The sequence below is a fragment of the Marmota monax genome, unplaced genomic scaffold (assembly GCF_021218885.2).
Source record: "Marmota monax isolate L192 unplaced genomic scaffold, Marmota_monax_Labrador192_F-V1.1 WCK01_AAM20220418_F8-fsc00059, whole genome shotgun sequence".
NCBI lineage: Eukaryota > Metazoa > Chordata > Mammalia > Rodentia > Sciuridae > Marmota > Marmota monax.
In genome coordinates this window covers 6082989-6102949 of record NW_026693595.1, presented here as the reverse complement: position 1 = coordinate 6102949, position 19961 = coordinate 6082989, and the positions used below count along the sequence as shown (strand labels likewise).

Sequence of the window (19961 nt, the reverse complement as noted above, 5' to 3'; positions counted from 1 at the left end):
AATAAAGCAAAATATTTTTTAGTGAATTTTGGTGATGTGCCCAATTGTTGACTGCCAGACCCAATGCACCAATCCTTTGTGCTGCTATAACAATTTTTCATTAGTTCTTTTTAGTTATACATGACAGTAGAGTCCATTTTGATATAATTATACAAGCATAGAATATATCTTATTCTTTTATTTGTTCTTTTTAGATATATATGACAATAGAGTGTATTTTGACATATTATACATACATGGAATATAAATTATTCTAATTAGGACCCCAGTCTTGTGGTTGTACATGATATGGAGATTCATTGGTGGTGTATTCATATATGTACATAATAAAGTTATCATTCTGTGCCTAAATTAATGCTGAAGAAGGCATTTAGAAATATAAAGAACTTCATGAACAATTAACCAGTCAAAATAAAACCACATGTAACAAGATGCTTCACTTTAGGACTAAGCAGAGGTAAAATAATGTGAATTTTTTTCTGTATCTTTTCCTGTCATTACCTGTCTATGGCAACTCTTATTGGTATTTAACTTAAAAGAGTTCCTGAATATGCAGTCCTCCCATATTTGAAGCTAATATCAATCTACCACAACAAACATGCCTGTATATTTTATTTTGGTATATGACTTCTCAGAAAATGTGGCAAGAGATACGAGGTTATCAAAATACTGAAGATACAGGGTTTGGATTAATTGAAATACCTCCCTCAGACTGGGGAAAAAAAAAGAAAACTAATGGTTCATGGCATTCCTCATCCTTCAGGCTTAAATGTGAAATCTATTGAATTAATATGGAAAATTCTCTGTCTTCAATACTGCTGAACAGTATTACACAACACTTAGAATCTGGAACTTAATTTTCCAACCCAAGAACTGTACAGAATGTACAATGCAATTTGTATATTACCAGTGCCCTAGATATTTTCATAGGAATCCTGTGCTAGCCACTATCAGCTGGTTTCCATTTAGGCCTTGTCTTTTTGTTTTGCTTTTCTGTCCAGCAACCAGAGGCCAAAGGACAGAACCAGGGAATTGGATGAGTGGGCTGACTGAGAAATCTTGAAAGCCCTTGAAGATGTCTTTGTGGAGGATGTGCTGGAAATACTCATCCTGCCCCTTTACCCACACTCCTCTCTGAGAACTGACCTGCACCTAGCCCTGAAGGGCAGCCTTACTTGTCTTTTTCCAAACCTGATTGGATTAGAGATAGTCATCAGATATGCATTTGCCTTCCCACAAGTGGTGTGAAGATCCGAGCCCAAAGTGAACAGGTGGGAGATGGGCTGCAAGGGTCCTCCATTTTGGGGAGTGAAGCCTCCATTAGTAATGGCTCTGAAGACACCAGGTGAGGGTGAATCAAGGCACAGAAAGCCCCACATGAAGGAAGAAAACAGGAGCAAAGGGAATCATAGAAGGGAGAGATCACATGATCCAAGTGAGTGAGGAAAGCAGGGTATGTGTGAGAGAAGAGAGGCATGAAGGAGATACATAGATCCAGAGAAGAAGGGTGGGGAGAGAGATGCAGACAATGGAAGAGGACCATGGATGGCCAACTCTTCCTATAGACATATATCCCTTTATATACTTTTGAGTGAATTTGTGTTTATTTGCTACCAAACATTCTCCACCCCCAGCTTCACCTCTTCTTGGTTCAAGAAAACAGTCTTTATTACCAGTGCCCTAGATACTTTCATAGGGATCTGTGCTAGCCACCATCAGCTGGTTCCATTTAGGCCTTGTCTTTTTGATTTGCTTTTCTGAAGATCCCCAGGGACACTTTTCTAGGTATGAAACCTGCAAGGAGAGAGTACTTATACTTGAGGGGTTTTTGCATAGGAGGAATTTGGGATAACATAACCACCCCCACCCCTCCGTCCCTGTGTGTGTGTGTGTGTGTGTGTGTGTTTGTGTATGCATGCTTGTGCGTGTGCCTGTAGAAGGTAATATTCAGGTCAGTGCTGGCGTGTGCCTAGTATCTATCAGTATCAGGTGGGGCTTCGTCTGGAGCAAGGTTGATGACTTCATTGGAAGCCTGTTTACCTGCCATGATAAGCTGCTCTGCTTCTCTCACTTAAAGAAGAGCTGCCTGTGTGGCATATCAGAAACTTCCCCTTGGCAAAAGAAAGGAGGGTGATTAGATCTCATCTCCCCAGAAGTCTATGCCCAAGGGCAGAGGGCAATCCTTCCTCTGAATAGCCCAGATTCCTGGAGAACAGAACCACTTCTTACATCCCACCTGGATTGGAACATTTGCCTGTTCCCTTCCTGGCAATGTGGGCCCTGTGCTTGGGCCTTGCTTTGATCTCAGTGGACTTTTCTAGAAGGACTTCCATCATTACCATCTCTATACTTTAGAAGCTTGACCCATCTTGCCCCTCAGATGAAGCTTTTCCTGAGGTCCTTTCTAGCTCTGGACAGGATCATCTCCTTGTTCTTTGTTCCATAAGGGCCTATATCTCTATCTATCTTGGGCTTTCTGTTGACTCCCAGTTCCACCTATTGTGACTGTATTCTATTTTACACCCTGCTACTAGAAATCCGAGATCATGGCTAGACTTCACCAAACTAATAACTTAGGAGCTGGAACCAGGCATGTCCTAGAAGGGCAGAAAAGTAGCTTGATACAGATTCATATACAAAAATGTATTTTCATATTCTATGTAGTATCTAACACACAGACTAGCTATATAATTCATGGGTCATTGGGTCATATGTGAGTTGTTACTATATAGCACTTAGAACTTGGCACTTAAAAAGGACTTTATGGTTAAACACAGGTAAAAAGATGTTTATTTACATTTATTAAACTTATGTTTCTCTTTAAATGATTCATAAAGAAGGAAGAAAACTGAATGCGATTTATGTGATTAAATGAAAAGGATGTCCTGACAAATGTTTTGAAACATGCTTTCCTAAAGTTTGACAACTTTCTCATTCAGACCTGTAATATTCTGAGAAAGCCACTTGCCTTTATCTTGGATCCAAAAGGCTAAAAATTTCTGCTTTCGGGTAAGTGACCTTTTGCATCACTCCCCAAATGCCTTCTCCTTACTGCTTCAATCAGCTTGTTAAGTCTTTTGAGTTCTGTGGGTTGGAAAGAGATGTAAATGCCAAATAACAAAACCCATAAACCAACTTCAATTGCTTACAAACTAACTTGGTTTTTGCCTTAATCAATGGGAACAGTTATTCCCTTATGGTCAGACAGCTCTGATTGAAATATTCTGCTATTAATGTCAGTGTACTATCAGGCCATCTAAGCAGCATCCCTGTGAATCATTTCAATAGAAAGGGAATGTTCAATCCCAAGAGTAGTAAGGCAAATATTACTTTCATAAAAGATAAAAGCCAGCATTATTTTCTTTGGGGTCATTGTTTGAAAGCTGAATGTTTTAATGTAATTGATCTAAGTCTAAAAAAGAAAAAACCTCTCCCAAACAAAGCTGTGGTCTTAGTCTTTACTCTTTTCAAAACACACATCAAAAGGCTGACCTTGCCTTCTCAAATGTAAGGTAAACCGGAGTGATTTGAACTCATTTTACTTTATAATATCTTGCCCACACTCCCTTATAAATGCCAGGCTCTATGTCCACATCCCATGCAAGGTTCTTGGCAAAATTAGAAAGTTACAGAGCAGCCGGGGGGGGGGGGGGTTATGGATAGCAAAAACATGGGAAGACCCAGGATTCAGGGATGAGCTGATAGGGAGGGAAGTGATAGGGGTGAGAGAGATGTTGCTGTTGGCAACATGTATCAATTCATCCTTCCCAAATTATAAAAATATTTTTTTCTTTGTGTTCAGGGAACTGCAATTACTTCTCCCAGCCCCAAATGCAAATAGTTCTTTTCCCTTTAACAAATGCTTTTTTGACCTCCTTTCTGTAAGAAACTTATTCTGTTCTCAAAGACAAGTCTTCTGCAGTCTCCTCCCTTTCACCTCCATTAGGCAGAATTAACCATTCTCATTTGTGTGATCTTACAGCATTAATTTTTTAAAAGCCCTTGCCAATGACTATGCTTTATAAATTTGTCAGTCAACTATGATTGTATAAAGAAAAATTCTCATAGAACTTTACAGATCTCTTTTGAAGTTGTATCTCATTAGTTAGATATCTAGGCATCTCTTCTCTATTATGCAGATTTATCTTTGTGATTCCAGCATGTCATATGATGTTCTACCTGTAGTAGTTGCTCACTAAAATTTGGGATACAAAAGGCAGGCAGGAAAGTAGGCTACCGAATTATCACTCCACTATATGCAGATCTCTAATGATGATGTAATTATTTCTATAGAACATTTTCAATGTTTTATGTCATGAATGATTTTCTGTCAGTCAACTGACCTGAGGATCCACAATACTCAGATATGATTTAAAATTTCATAAAATCAAGAATGCTAAGTACCTAGTATCTATGTTACTTGGTTTTTCAGTGAACTACTGAAATTGCTTCCATACAATGTTCACAGATCTGCTAGTTATCACTCATGAATACTATCTTTCTGTAAAAATCTAGTGGACTCCCATTGCTTATAGAGAAAAGCCCACATCTTTCAGTGTTGTTACGAGGCTCCGCCTGTACTAAACCCAGCCTTCCTTTGCATCCTCAAGTACCTCCAGAGCTCTTTCACCCTGACCGTCCTCTTAACAGACTATGTTAATGATCTGCCATGAGGGATTATTTTTAAACTTCCTCTTAGTCATCCTCATTTTCAGAAAGGAGTATCTTTCCCCTTACCTGTGTTCAGGAGGGTATTTTTCTAAGCCCATCCTTGGGTTTTCTCTGCCCCTTCACTCATTCAGCCCTTTAGTATATTTGAAAAGAATCACTGGGTTTGGTCACCTCAGTCGGGTCCGTTTTCCTCTTGGCATATGCTGCCTGCAGGGAGCCTGAGATCTCCCCGGCCCTCCAGGGGCTCTGACCTGAAGATGTGCAGCCAGGTGAGGATGTGAAGGGGCACTTGGGGTTCTGCCTAATTGTGAGGTGTCATTAAGCCCATTTGATACATAGACCTAAAGCCACATCAGCCCACTATTCCTGGTAAGTAATCAAAATGATATTTTAGGTTCAAACCAGTACTACTTTTATTTCTCAAATTGTTTGGAAGTTGGATGAGGGAGAGGGATGCAATTCATTTTAGCCCCTCAGAGACTCCAACTCAATCTTCAAAGTCTGGTTCAAATGTTACCAGTTCCCAGGATCCATCCCAACTCCCTCGGGTAATATTAAATTTTCATTCCTTTGTGATCCAATGTTCACTTAAAAAACTGTCTTTTGGCAGTTATTTTGTTGTGCCTTGCTTTTAATGAATGCCTTTTTTTTTCCCCTCCCTGCTAACTTATGAGCTCCTTCTGACCGACATTCCCCACGTCTCTTGGGTAACATGCTGGTTCCCATAGTGCCTTACCCTGAGAAGGTAGTTCAAACAAATGCTTGGAGATAAAATAAGAACTGTACAATGTTTAGGAGTACGTACTTTGGGAACAGTATAGCCAAAGTGAAAGGAATAAATTGATAGTTACAAAAGGACTGACTGGCATACCTCAGTAATTGCTGATATGTCCTGTTGAAAATGGAGGTGACAACCATTTAGGTTGCTCTGTGGCATCCTTTTACTTACCTTAACTACTGGACCTAAGCAGTAGTCTGGGACCTAGAGAAGAACATGTTGAAAGACTTGGTGGGGGAAGGGGTGTTTCTATTTCACTTGTCCATTTGGATTATATCCAAAAAACCCAATTTTTAGGGACTGGAATAGCCAATTTCAGTTCAGCTGTCCTACTCTTTTAAATTGAAGCTGTGCAATTTCTCAGAAATGAACCTGGTTAGAAGAACAAAGTGTCTCAGCCACTGGGGAGACAGACATAAACAAAGGTTTACATTCTTCCCCCTTGCTGGAAGGATGCCCATGAAGCTATTATTTCCTCTGGTTGAAATGAATAGGATCTATGAGACTGAAATAAAAACCAAATTCTGATCCCACTGAGGCGATTGATCTGTTTTAGTAGCTAAAGTGCACTAGGCTGGGGATGACCTTCGTTCACTTCCAAGGTTATTAAAATAACAACTGCTGTTATTATACATGAGACTAAGGAAAGGGGCATTGATTATTTTAGATCAATTATTTGGCTGGCTGTGGATGCCATATTGTGGGTTTAATCTCTGATCCAAGTTTTTAAAAAAAGTGATGAATTGTTTGTATTTTATTATCTGGGCATCTTTTCCAAAATATAAGTTGTAATGTCAGGTCTGATCAAATCTTTACTGTGATTAAATCCTCAGAAATAAGGGTGATAAGGTGATGACAATGTTTCATATTTATGTGTGTGTGTGGGGGGGGTTCCATTAGTGTGACATATCTAGCCCATGTCCTTTTCTGTTGTACTCATCTGTATGGGGAATTCATTCAATAACTGATTATATGGCTATTCTCTCTCTCTCTCTCTCTCTCTCTCTCTCTCTCTCTGTGTGTCTTGTACACGCGCATGCTAGGGAAGTTGTCTACCACTGAGCTACATCCTCCACATCTATTGTCTATTTCTTATTTTTATTTGTTTTAATTAGTTATATATGACAGTAGAATGCATTTAAGCACTTTGATATACCATACATAAATGGGATATAATTTCATTTTTCTGAGTGTACATGTTGCAGAATCATATTGGTCATTCAGTCACATATATACATACAGTAATGATGTCTGTTTCATTCTACTATCTTTCCTATCCCCACATCCCCTCCCTTCCCCTCTCATTACTTTCCTCTACCTAATCTAAGGTAACACTATTCTTCCCTAGTGTCCCCCGCCTTATTGTAAATTAGCATCTGCATATTAGAGAAAACATTTGGCCTTTGGTTTTGTGGGATTGGCTTATTTCGCTTAGTATGATATTCTCCAACTCTAATAATTTACTGGCAAATGCCATAATTTCACGCTTCTTTAAAGCTCAGTAATACACCATTGTGTATATATACCACATTTTCTTTATCCATTCATCTACTGAAGGACACCTAGGTTGGTTCCATCCTCGGTCTAGCTATTGTGAATTGAGCTGCTATAAACATTGATGTGGCTGCATCTCTATAGTATGCTGATTTTAAGTCCTTTGGGTATAAACCAAGGATTGCTAGAACTACTATAAGTTCTTCATTGAAGGGGATTTGGCTTTCTTCCTTTGCCTCCAGGGACCAGTGATCTGCGTGAAGGTCTTTGGGAGCTGAGGTGGGTAGGCAAATACATTTGCCCCCTCACACTAAGTCACATAAAAATGTCATCATTAATAAAAATGATACTTTAATTTCCATCCACCTGACTGCCGTGGCTCTTAGTCAATTTGATTCTTGTCAAGAATGGGGTATAGTGTGTTGGGCCTCCTCAAGTTCCAACACTATGGAGTGCAATTCTGCCCTTTCTGTTTCTGCCATTTACTTTGCAATAGCATCTAACAAACTTGAGCTCTGGTTTTACTTTGGGAATCTGGACTTATTTTTTAAGTGAAAATATGACTTTCTCTGAAAGGAAAAAATTAAAATGTCATTATAGTTTTTATAAAGAAACTGGCAACATGTTAAAAAAAACAAATTACAAATGGAATAAAAACAAGGTTGCTTATGAATTTCTGGGTTGCAGTGAAGAATTAAAAGTGTAGTGACTTGCCTTGAGACAACTGATTAAAGGCAGTTTCTCTTTCCCTAAGGGAAGGGGCAGTCAATGAGCACCTACCAAGTGTCAGACATTCAGCCAGGCGGGTAGTCTATGCTTTCTCAGTCTGCTCAACAATCTTATAATAGAGATACTATTATTCCTATTTTACAGTTAAGGAAAATGAGGGGTAAGGAATAAACTGCAAAATTCACACAACTGTAATTGTCTGAATTGAGTTTCAAGCAGAGATCTGCTAGGAATTCTAGAGTCTGTGCTCTATTCATTTGGTTTTATGCACTAAGGGGACAATATCACACTTATCATACCACCAGGACACCTTTGTGGAGAGGTCATCTTTGGTAATTACTCTGATATGACAGGTATGAATTGAGCTACTTAATTCAAACCAGACAGAGTATGTATGGTCACTCTATTTCACTCATATCATAGGGTCTCAAACTCATTTCTGGTAGCTTTTAAAACTTGATGGCAAATTCAGATATTTTTAAAAAGAGGCCTGTGTTTGTTCACTGTACCCCGTTGTTGCATCACTTCCTGGCTTAAAAAGGTCAACACTCCCCGCTTCGGGGTTTCTAGCTGCATCTAAACCACAGCTGTTCATTATCAGAGCGATTCCTTTCTCCAGACACAGGGAGGGATGGAGCTCCAGGGAAGGAGTAGATCATTAAGCAAAGGAAAAGAGCAACAATACAGCAGCACCTGGCATATCCTATATGAGGACAAATACCTAGGGAAACTTTTTTCTCATGTTCTAGCATATCCTTGATGGTGCTGGAACTAAACCCTGCTACTTTTTTTCTTGGAAATAAATGCCTCATTACATTATAGCACTTAAATGCATCCAGTGCATGATGATGAGGAATTGGGAGACAGTTATGACCCAGAGGCATGCAATGGGTATTTTGGGTCTTTAATCACTGGAGTACTTAACCTCATTATCTCACTCTGTCATGTCTGTATGAAACAGCTACTTGGCTCTTCCCCACAGCTGGCACCAAATAACCATTTAACTCCAATAATAACTGCCAATACCATTGTCTACAAAGTGGGCTATCCTAAGGTTACCAATAAGAAAGTAGCACTATAAAGGATGTTCTTAAAATGCTAATTCTAGTATGCAAAAAGGAGTTTGCCCATTGAAAATTATTGTAGCAAGGGGTGTGTAGAAATCACCATTTCAAATCATGGGCTCTTCTTCTCAATGTTTGCTCTAGAACAATGGCTCTCGGTTTTAGCTTGCCGATGAATCACCTAAAAGAGCTATTAAATTGCACACTGCTGGGCTCCATTCCCACAGCTTCTGATCAGTAGGTGTAGAGGGAGATCTGAACATTTATATTTCAAAGGAATTTTCAGGTGATTTCACTGGACCACACTTTGAGAATGAGTGCCCTGACATAAAACTGTAGGGAGAGAGTTTTTGCCTGTTTTTTTTTTTTTTTTTTAATTGATGTGGCCTGAGAACAAATAAAGTCCATGGAGTGGGATTGAAACATTCATGAACAACAGTTTTCAGCAGTCTATTTAAAGTCTAAGGGAGGCATCAGCAAACTTTTTTTGTAAAGGGCCAGATGAGTAAATATTTTCAGCTTTGCAGGCCAGATGGCCTCTTGCAACCATTCAGTTCTGTAGTTAGAGCACAAAAGCGTCCAGAGACAGACCCTACATTAGGAATTAACATGGCTACACTGAAATAAAGCTTTATATTTAAAAAAAAAAAGTTGGTGCCCTGGATTTGGCTTATGGGCTATCGTATGTCCACCCCATGCCTGAGCTTAACTAATGTGGTAAATAAATGATTCATAGAAGGCCACATCTGTTTGCTTGTTAAGCATGTGTTTGTGATCCATTAGATACTCTCCAAGTTGAAAATTTGATCCTGTAAACCAAGAATTGATAGACAGCTTACTTGTATGTTATTGAGATATTGCCCCTATTGGAAGATAATCATTCTTGCAATTCAGCCCCTAAACCCAGCTCTCTGGGAATATTTAAATTAAATATGCTAACACTTCACCCTATTTCAGTAGGGGCTTCACAGTACTGGGGGAAATTGCCTGCAAATGTATTTAGTATATTTTCTACCTAATGCTTTACCTAGAAGTAGAGAATATACTTAATTTTTATTTTCTAGGAAAATTTATTGAGCTACTAAATGGATCTTGTTTGCCGTTGGTTTTTCCCTCCCTTCATTTCAAAAAAGGCCACCGAGGGTGTCTTGTCTTAGGCAAGGGTTGTGGTGCTGTCTAGAGCTACTACAAAGCAGAGCTTTCCTGAAGATGAGCTCTTTGGGTGGCTTTTGTTATATACACACACTATTACCACCACCACTACCACAACCCCAAAGCTCACTAATGTCCTGAAGGGGAAGAAGAGAAAAGCAAGTGTCTTTGGTACTGGGATTGAATTCAGGGGTACTCTAACACTGAGTGACACCCCCAGCCCTTTTTATTTTTTAATAAGGGTGGGGTCTAGCCAAGTTGCTGTGACTAGCCTCAAACTTATAATCTCCTGCCTCAGCCGTCTGAGTCACTGGGATGACAGGTGTGTATCACCACCAAATCTGGCAGTTTCTTTGATGGAGAAAGGTAGGAGTAGGTGAGATAGGGGAGAAATCCAAAAAGAGACTTAACAACATCCCTGATGGTTTCAGTTGGCCATTCTTTCCTCTTGCAAATATGCTTGTTCCTGGACATACAGACAGTTTGCCCTCTTAGTTTTTCTCTTACCTGAATAGCTGCTCTTTCATCTTTTTTTCCCTGATTCCTACTCATCTATCCAACCTGTGATACTGAGACTGTCCCAAGACTCAGTTCTTGGCCCTCCTGGCCCTTCTTGTCTTCCCTACCAGTCTGCTTAAAATTGCAGCTCCTTCCTTGCACCCCGTTTTCTGCATTCCCTGCTTCATTTCTCTCCTCGGCACTTGTCATTATCCAATACACTATATATTTTGCTTTCATCTGACATCCTTATTTTCTATGTCCTTTTCTCCAATGTGTAAGCTCCATGAGGGTGGAAATGACCCCAGGATCCCATTTGAGGGTGACTGCTGCAAAGTACATGGTGAGATGCTGAACTGAGGCTGCTGAGCCTTGGGGGTCAGTGGCAGCAACAAAAGTCCTACTGGCTTTACTTGGTAAGAGCACCAAAGGCACAAAGGTTGGAGAGATCAAGAGGACTTGGACTCTATCAATCAGTGTAACCTTGGCTGAGGGAAGATATCCTTCCCAATTTCCTAAGTTCTCTGTAGGAATGAAGGAGTGAGAGCAAAAAGGTGTGGGTGTATGGGGGTGGGGGGGCCGTAGTTTGGATCTTTAGTATCCCCAAACATCTGTGTATTTGGGGATAGTGAGGTCTTTCGGTCACTTTAGTCCTTGAAGGGGATTGTGAGACTCCCAATCTCTTTCTCGTCCTCTCTTTCACTTCCTGGTAATGAGATGAGTAGTTTTGCTCTGCCACATGGTCACACTATGATAAACTGCCTCACCACAGGACCCCAATCATAGACCCCAATCATAGAACCTCTAAAGCTATGAGCTAAATAAAATTTTTCTTCTTATAAATTGATCATCCCAGGTATTTGTTGTAGTGATGGAAAATGGATTAACATGGAGGGAATAGGGGGAGAATCCTAATAAAGATTAGATTGAATTTACCGAAACCTGGATGGAAAGGGTCCTGGAGTTAGATGTATTTGAATTAAGGAAAATTTTTATTGTGTGACATTTCCTACATACCTAAGTTTAGGAGGAATAATTTATACTTGATACATCAGTTCTTGATTAATGAGAACAAATACATGAATAGAACAAAACAAATCTTGCTCCATGCATGTATGCCAAGTAAATAGAACCTGAGATTAGAAACACAAGGGTGAACTTTCTCCTCCTCCCTAAACTCTTCATGTGGGTTTGCCATGTTCAATTTGCTGCTTGCTTCCCAGTCTCCACCAGGATTCATAATGAATCATAATAAATCCTAATGTGCAGTGGAATCAATATGTGCCCCCTGTGTTGTTCTGGGTAGGAGAAATGCTGCTAATGAGGGTGGGTTCAGCTCCAATTTGGTTGATGACCGGAGGAGCTGACTCCAGTCCTCGCCTCCCTGCGTTGGCAGAGGCACACACCCATTTCTTTCCCTCTCCCTCCTTCCAGCAGAGAATACCCACAGAACCCCATGCGGATCCAGAGGTGCCAAGGCTTATTAGAGTCCCTGATTCCTCAGCCTGTGCTTTAGGACTTGAGTGTTTGCCTTGCCTGCTGGGTTGTGGCATGCAGAACTCGGCATAGCTTTTGAAATCTGGCCTCAAGTGCAGAACAGGGACAGCTTGTTCAGTGAGGGGAAGGGCTCCTTATTTGTTGTAGCTATGGGTGGCATAAGATTCATAATGTTCTGGTTTCTAAACTAAACTAAAAATTTGGCCATTATTAGGGCATAAACTTCCTATTTTCTTTTTGTCAGTTTTCCCCCTCAGGGCTCAAAGATATTGAGCTGAGGTTCAAGGTTAAAAGAATAAAATAATGGCAGCTTGATTAGTGACAAGCAGGAACATTATTTCTCATCATTCCTCAAGTCTATTTGAATTACATTCACTTTTACATCCATGAGTTTCAAGGGCTTGAAATGCTCCAGACACTTTGAAGGGATCAACAAATTATTATAAAATCCTTGGGAAGGGACTTTGAAGGTCCTATATAAATTCCTTGGCCTTAGCCATTCTTAAGCAAATTAAAAATCTCAGCCCACTTTTCTTCTAGATCCCCAGGGAATGAGATACCATATATTTTCTAAATATATCTCACTGTAAAATTGTTCATTATGGCAGAAAAGTACTCAGTACAAGTTTTCCCATTTATTTTATGTTTTTCTAACTTTCTAAAGTGAGTATGCATTTCTACCCAATAGATTGATCAAAATCTAGATTGAAAAGCAGCCACCGGCAATGATCACTTTGAATAAGTGGGGAAAAGTCAATAGTTATCTTATTCCATTTAGGTGGAAATACCTGAAGCCATGATGGCATTGGATACTACAAAAAAAAATATTCTTAGACTCTCATAAGATGGAAATGATTTATCAACAATCATGATTTCATAGGAACACAGTTAAAATTTCCCAGACTAAATGCTTTCATGCCTAATAAACAGAAGTAGGCACAATGGTCTTTGCCTGTACATATTCCTATTTATTTTTCCTCCGTGGGTTTATGTTGCTGTCATTTTGTCCTTCTTTTCTAGATTTTAATATTAAACGCCTCTATTACATTTTTTTGGTATCAAATTAGAAACCAGAACTAAAAATTGGGCTAGGTAAACCAGGTGTTAATATTTACAGCAGTCATTTATTGAGCACCTGCCGGGATGTGCCAGACACTGTACTAAGTTTTGGGGATGATAAAAATAGACAAGAGACATGCCCTGCTCTCTAGGAATCCACAATCTACATGTGATGGGGGACAGAGCAAGAAGATGGGAAGACACTCTTCTTACCGAAAGAAGCAATGCCATGACAGAGTGACATAGGAGCACAGCAGAAGGGGTGAATGTGGGTCTGTTAAAATCAGAGGAAGTGAGGGATTGGGATGGGCAAAGAAGAGATTTTTTATCTGAGACTCAGGAGTGTAGACAGGTAGGAATGGGAGAGGATCAAATTTTAGCAAATATCAAAAAGGAATAGAAAGACATATAATGGGTTGAGTTATTTAAGAAAAATTGCAAGTATTTTGGAATGGGTGGGACAGAAGGTCCACATGATATTATGGTGAATAAGAAGCTAGAAAATAATGAAAAATATGGAAGGATTTTCAGTTAGCAATGAAACAAGGATGAGATTGTATCCCTTCAGGAAGGTCTCCAAATCTGATGAACAACAGTAATTTTTCTGACCTTGAGATTAAAAATGCCAGTTAAACATTTGCAACCTAAATCATTCTGTCTGCAAAGAGATCTCAAAGTTCTTCCCTGCAGGTAAAAGTGTCTACAACATCGGATGAGAATGGTAGAGAATTTCCCCTGTTCAGACTTATTTGTTTATAAGAATTGTCTCAGTCCCTGAATAATTCCGATGTGGAAAAATTTTTGCTGAAAAAGAGAGAATGCCCAGATTGCATAGGAAGAGAGTCAGATGAACAAGATAGGCAGACTCCATGAAACTGTTTTTATTAAAAATTGTTCTGTTCCTCAGAGTGATTTTGACTTCATTATCTTGATAAAGTGGCTTCTCATTAATGAGCATTGCAAGATACACAGCTGACTTGAGTCAAGTCATTCCATTAAATGAAGACAAGGCAAGGTTTAGATTGTTTTCTTCATCAAATTATTGTCTAGAGGGTCAACCTTCTAAACGGCAGAGAAAATATTGAACAACATTGTCAGTTGAGAGCATCTGAAAAATGGCAAGTCTTCACAGTCTTGTGCAAAATGATCATGAATTGGTATCTGCAATTTGATATTTGGTCTTGATTGGTCGAGGCAGTAGAAAGTCTGCATGATTGGGCTGAACAGATGAGAGCATCCACAGAAGACAGTAAGATGTCGATAGACACATAGCCTGCTCAGAGAAATATTAATTTTCTGTTCAGGTCACATGGTTTGAAGTTTTGCAGTTAGTCTGTCACTTGTTCCCACTTCCCAAGATCCCTGGATAAAATTCTATCATGAATTTAACATAGAGTTGTTATCCCTCTCATGGGACAGTTATGGGCTCAGTGATGGAAAATATCATGTCATGGTTATCCCAATGCATTGGATGATGGTGCAATGATCAAAAAAGATGCCAGTGATGACAATTGAACGTCCCTTTGCCTTCCCAGCCTCCTTCATATATTCTCAGGCATAGGATGACAAAGGGAAGTCCACGAGTCACATGAAGAAAGACTGTAGCCATGAGGACACGATCAGGAGCTCCAACTGCCTGCACCCCAACCCATCACCTCACCCACTTTGTCCTCCTATTGTTCTACTCCATCTTCTTCCCAAAGTCCTGCTTGATGGCTCCTTGTGACCAAACCAATGCTTGACCCATGTCTGGCACAGAGCTGCTCAACTGATTACTGAATGAAATGATGACCATTAGGTACTCTAAGCTAACAAAATTTAAGGGGATCTTCTTGAATGAGATAATGTTTTCCTATGTGGATGGAAGAAACGAGGGTTTTGGATTCACACCAGTGTTGGTTTACATCTATTTGCCTCACTAAATGGATTTAAGACAAGGACATAATCTCTTTGAGCTGCCATCTTGTCAACTCTAAGAAAGGAAGACAGTTCCTACTTGAAAGGTTTTTGAATGTTTTAAAAGAGACAGCATATATAAAAGTGCCTTGCAGAAAGCCTGGATCATAAGTAAATGCTTCCTTCCTCTGGTAATATCCTAGCAGTGCTGCCAAGCTCTCCTATGTGGCAGCTTTGGAATGACAAATCATGAGGAGTCACTAGTCTCTGATATGGTTGGATGACTTTAGGAGATAGAGATAAATGGCAGTCACAGGAAGTGATAATGTTAGGAATTTTTAAAGGAAATGAAGGCTTCTATGGTTAACTTTCTTGGCTGGGGTTTAAGAGGAAATTCAAGTTGTCTATTAATTATACTTACCAATGGGGTCTAATTGGCAACTACCCCAAAATGAATAAAACAAGCGGGAGTCAAGAGAGAAAAACGGCAGGCATCCTGTCAAAAAATAAAATCTTTGAAATTTCTACAACCCACTGGTTGGATACACATTTTTTTAAAGCAGATGGCTTACCCAATTTGTATACATTTTATAAGTGTGACTGCAACTCACAATGCGCATTCAGACCTATGCAAAGAATCACACAGCATTTCTTAAAGTCATGATTAAACAGATTTTTAAAATTAACCTTCCCTTTACTGGAGGAAATATCCTTTATAATTCTGTTTCAGCTTAAGGGTAGTGAGGGGTTAAAATGCAATGTCTGGCACTTAGTAAATCCTTAAGAAATGTTGGTTGCTGTTTAATTAATTATAATGATAATTATGCATCTTCCAGTTCTGTGCCTTCCCAGACACAAGATCTAGATTCATCCCTTACCTCCTTTAAAAATAATTTTTCTGATCTCTGGAGAAATAAGTGTTCCATTCTCAAGCTATTAGCTACATATGACCTAAAAAACTACCCTTTCAGAGGCTAATCTAATGTTTTTCTTTTTAAAGATGAATTGAAACAAATGTCAATGTGTCATTCAACATGAATAATGTCTTTACTTGACTGGTTCTCTACATGCCACTCTCTTCTTTCATTAGCCAAGATATAGATATAGTCATATCTACATTGCTATATATAAAGTCATCACAGCCATTTCAGGTACATAGGTTTCCTACCAAGTTGGTTCCTCTACACCACACTGAGAGAGAAAGGCAATGACAACATCATGTTTCTGGAGTTGCCAGCTTTCTAAACAAGCATGCTTCAGATTAGATGGCTTAGATAGCATCTCATTTCAAATCTAGGCCTTGGAGGAGAATCCCATGGGCAAAAGCAATGCTTTTTATGCTGTCTTTTTGTTCCCTCCCTAGAAATAGCATCTAGGGAGGACTCCAGATCCTCAAGTTAGGTCTCTTGACCCTAGCTTACTAGGATCATGGTAGACTTCAAGAGCAGCCTCAACCAGTAGCAGTTGTTGAGAGGTAGGAGTTGGGTGGTAGGTAGCTGGTTGGTGAGAGGCATGGTATCCAATTCTTGGCCATTCCTCAGTGCCCACAACCTGGCAGAGTTGACCTCTAGTATTAATGTCCTTATTGGGAAAAGCACAAAGTAATATCCCTCAAAGTACAGGATGTAAAGGTTGGTTCCTTTGGATTCCCCAGACTTCATAAAATAACAAACCAAGAGTAACTATTGTACATTGTCCAGAAAGTTCCTGTTTCTAAGAACATATTCAGCCTGTTTCTAAGAACATATTCAGCTTGCAAACTCATCCCCCAGGCTGCTCTACAACTGTGTATGGCAATTAGACCACTTGCTAAATACTATAAGCAAAGCTTCAGATAGACAGCAACCACACAAACCTTCCTGGAAATATAGCACAAGCATTTGTTAATGGAACTGAGCAAACAAACAAAAAAATGGTTTAGCAACATCCTTCCTGCAGAGTGAACAGCACACTGGTATTTTCAGTTTATTTTACCCCCAGTTATCAAATCCTAATGAACAGAAGTTTAAATGACATTTTAGTGAAGATCATCTAGGATAATATTAGTGGCAAAGTTAAAAATGGAAATGTCTAGATCAGAAGTATGTATTGATTATGTCCATGGTTGTCTTGATATTTCATTAATTGCCCTTCAAGACACAGTAGAGAAAATGGGAAATGTGCTAAGAATTTTTCATTGAAATAAGGTTGATGCCCCACATATCCTACTTCCGTTGGTTGCTGGAGAATCTGAATTCTTAAGGAGTTATACCAAAGAGTAAGAAAGTGCCACCCAAAACTAAGGTGGCACTAGCAGACTAGGAGTTTACAGTTCAGGTTCAAGTTAATTCATTGAATGAGTTGAGGCAGGAGACTTGACCTTTTCCAAGTGACTTTCCTATTTACAAAATAAAAGCAACAAACTAGATGAAAAGAAAATTATAAATACACACTTTCTGTTGTTTTGATTCTGTATTCTGCTTTAACATCTCCCTTAAAGAAATCTGTCAGCATAAGCAAAAGGAAAAAATGAAATATGTATATCTTTCCCTTATGATTTTGATGATTCTATTTCCTGAAAGAGAACTCTAGTTCATGTTTCCTCTTTATTCATGCCTGTAGCTGAAATTTTGTTTATGCTGACAGAAGATTAAAAAAATTAACAAAAGTAAAATAAGTTTAGATTATATGCATTAGACTAAATTTATGGTAGTTGGAAGCTTCCACCCATGTGGCTGGCAATCCATCGCCCCCATTCTGCCTGTCAAATCTTACTTGAAATTCCTCTGACAAGGCACTCCCATGAATTTTCAACCCAGAAATGTTTGAATTACCATTGTACTTTATATGACTAAAAGACTTTAAACACTTGCTGGTCTATAATGCATATCTTTTCATAAGAGAGGCTGTAGAGCAGAGCAGTCCTAGCATTGGCTTAGACATAGACTCCTTGGGTTTGCCACTTACTAAACTCTGACCTTGGACCTATTACTTGGTGTGTCTGTCTCTCTCTCTCTCTCTCTCTCTCTCTCTCTCTCTCTCTCTCTCTCTTAAATTGGTATATGGGAAAAATAGTAGTACCTGCTTCAGGTTCAGTGTTAGGATTAAATCAGGCATTGTTTGTAAATTATTTAGGGTAGCACTCATAAATTGCCAGTTGTTAGTAACTTATTTGTAAAACTAAGTTCTTCAAGTACACAGCTATGTCTTATTTATCTTGTAACCCCTTGTATATTATAGGCCCACAAGTAAATACTTCTAAAGAAAGAGCCCTAAAGTATTGTCAAGGGGAAATATAACAGAGAGCAATCAGTATTTGAGATTTCAAGTTCTTGTTTTGACCACATTTTGAAAAAGTTAAGAAATTGACATGTATTTTGCCTGCAAAGATAAGGCCTTAAAAATATAGTGAAGTAAAGAGTGTCCTGAAGCTACTTTTTCACAGTGAGCATATGGACAATGTTCAATGTGAAATAGCTGTTGAGTGGGCTGCACCATATTGGGGAGAAGGAGCTGGTCTTGGGGGTGCCTAGGAACTTGACCAAGGGAAAATGAACAGTTTGAGCTGCACTAGATTGTTCTCATGGTAGGGACATAAACAGGGAATTTTAGGTCCACTTGTAGTAGATAAGGATGGTGAATAAATTTAGGCTGTCTTGTCATTCACCAGCTTCAAAAAGGTCTCAGTATCAGCCATTATCAAATCTAACACAAAATCTGTTACCTTGGTCTCAATAATTTGTACACCTATTCTTTACAATTATTTGAGAAAATTGTTCTATGTCCTTACCCAACCTCTCTACTCTTAGATTTCCTGACTTGAATTTTTATTAGGAGTAAAGAATTGCCAGAAGTTTGGTGAAACTTTGTTGAACACAGCTGGACAGGTTCCTTACCTACAGGTCAAGAATGATAGGGGCCACCCCTGGGAGTGGGTGGGGAAAGAAAACTGGGACGTCTTCGGAAGATGAACAAGTTGCAAGATCTAATGTACAACATACAATTTGAGGACCATAGCTAATAATGGTGTACTGAATTCAGGATTTTTGCTAAATGAGTAGATTATGGCTATTCTTGTCATAGAGGGAAAATGGGTAACTGCATAACATTATGGGATGTTAATTTGCCCCACTATAGTACTACTTTACTACATATGTGGCTTATAGAATCATTTTGTATAAATATGTATATTAAAATTATTTTTTTTTTAAAAAAAAGATACACATATACTTGTGAGAGGAAGACCCCAAACTCCCACACAAGACAGCCTGACTACTTCCAAAGGTTTGTTCTTTTACAAAAGTAATACCTTTTCAATGTAAAAGTCAACATCAAGAAGTTTTTGAAGATATAAAGAGTATCACTTCTTGCCTTCCCCTCCACAACCTAAATCTCACTATAAATATGACTTGTTCAAGCATATAAATGTGATTATACGTTTGTTTAATATAGTTGTTATACAATAGACTTTATACATATATATATATGTATATATATATATATATTATGTGTATATATATATATATATATATATATATATATATATATATATATGTATAATTTTAGTTGTAAATGGACACAATTCCTTTATTTCATTTATTTGTACGTGGTGCTGAGGATCAAACCCAGGGCCTCACACATGCTAGGCAAGCACTCTACCACTGAGCCACAACCCCAGCCCTGTACAGTAGACTTTTAAGAAAAGAAAAACATATGCTCTTAAATTTCTATGAGTTCAAAGCTTTTGCATTATTCATAATACTTTTAGAATATTTCACTATACATCTACATATAACTTGAACTATTTGCTATTGATGAATCATTGGGTTATTTCCATTTGTTACTAAAATATAATATTGCATATATACACAGAATAAATTCCTAGAGGTAAAATTACAGGACTCAACGGCATACACATTTAAAATTTGACAGAGGTGGCAAAACTATCTTTCACATGTCGTTGTCTATATTTACCAAAATTGGGCACATATTTCCATATATACCGACACTAGATATTTTCAACCTTTGGTTTTTGTCAATTTGATAGGTTAAAAATTTCATTGTCAAATGAAGCTGAGCATTTGTATTTTGTTTCTTGTGAAGATCTTGTTGGTATATTTTATCTATTTTCCCAAAGGGCTTCT

At 38.6% G+C, this 19961-nt stretch overlaps 1 protein-coding gene across 13 annotated transcripts in view; it reads right to left on the bottom strand.

Moving 5' to 3' along the window:
- The window catches only part of Trpm3 (transient receptor potential cation channel subfamily M member 3), a 536247-nt gene that overhangs the window by 231507 nt on the left and 284779 nt on the right, over nt 1-19961 (bottom strand). For 8 of the 13 annotated variants that reach the window (XM_058584013.1, XM_058584014.1, XM_058584015.1 and 5 more), the window contains exon 7: nt 15260-15334. The exons of the other annotated variants lie outside the window; for them this stretch is intronic. In XM_058584013.1, coding sequence (XP_058439996.1) covers nt 15260-15334 — 75 coding nt within the window. The remainder of the gene's footprint in view (nt 1-15259; nt 15335-19961) is intronic. 13 annotated transcript variants of the gene reach the window in all.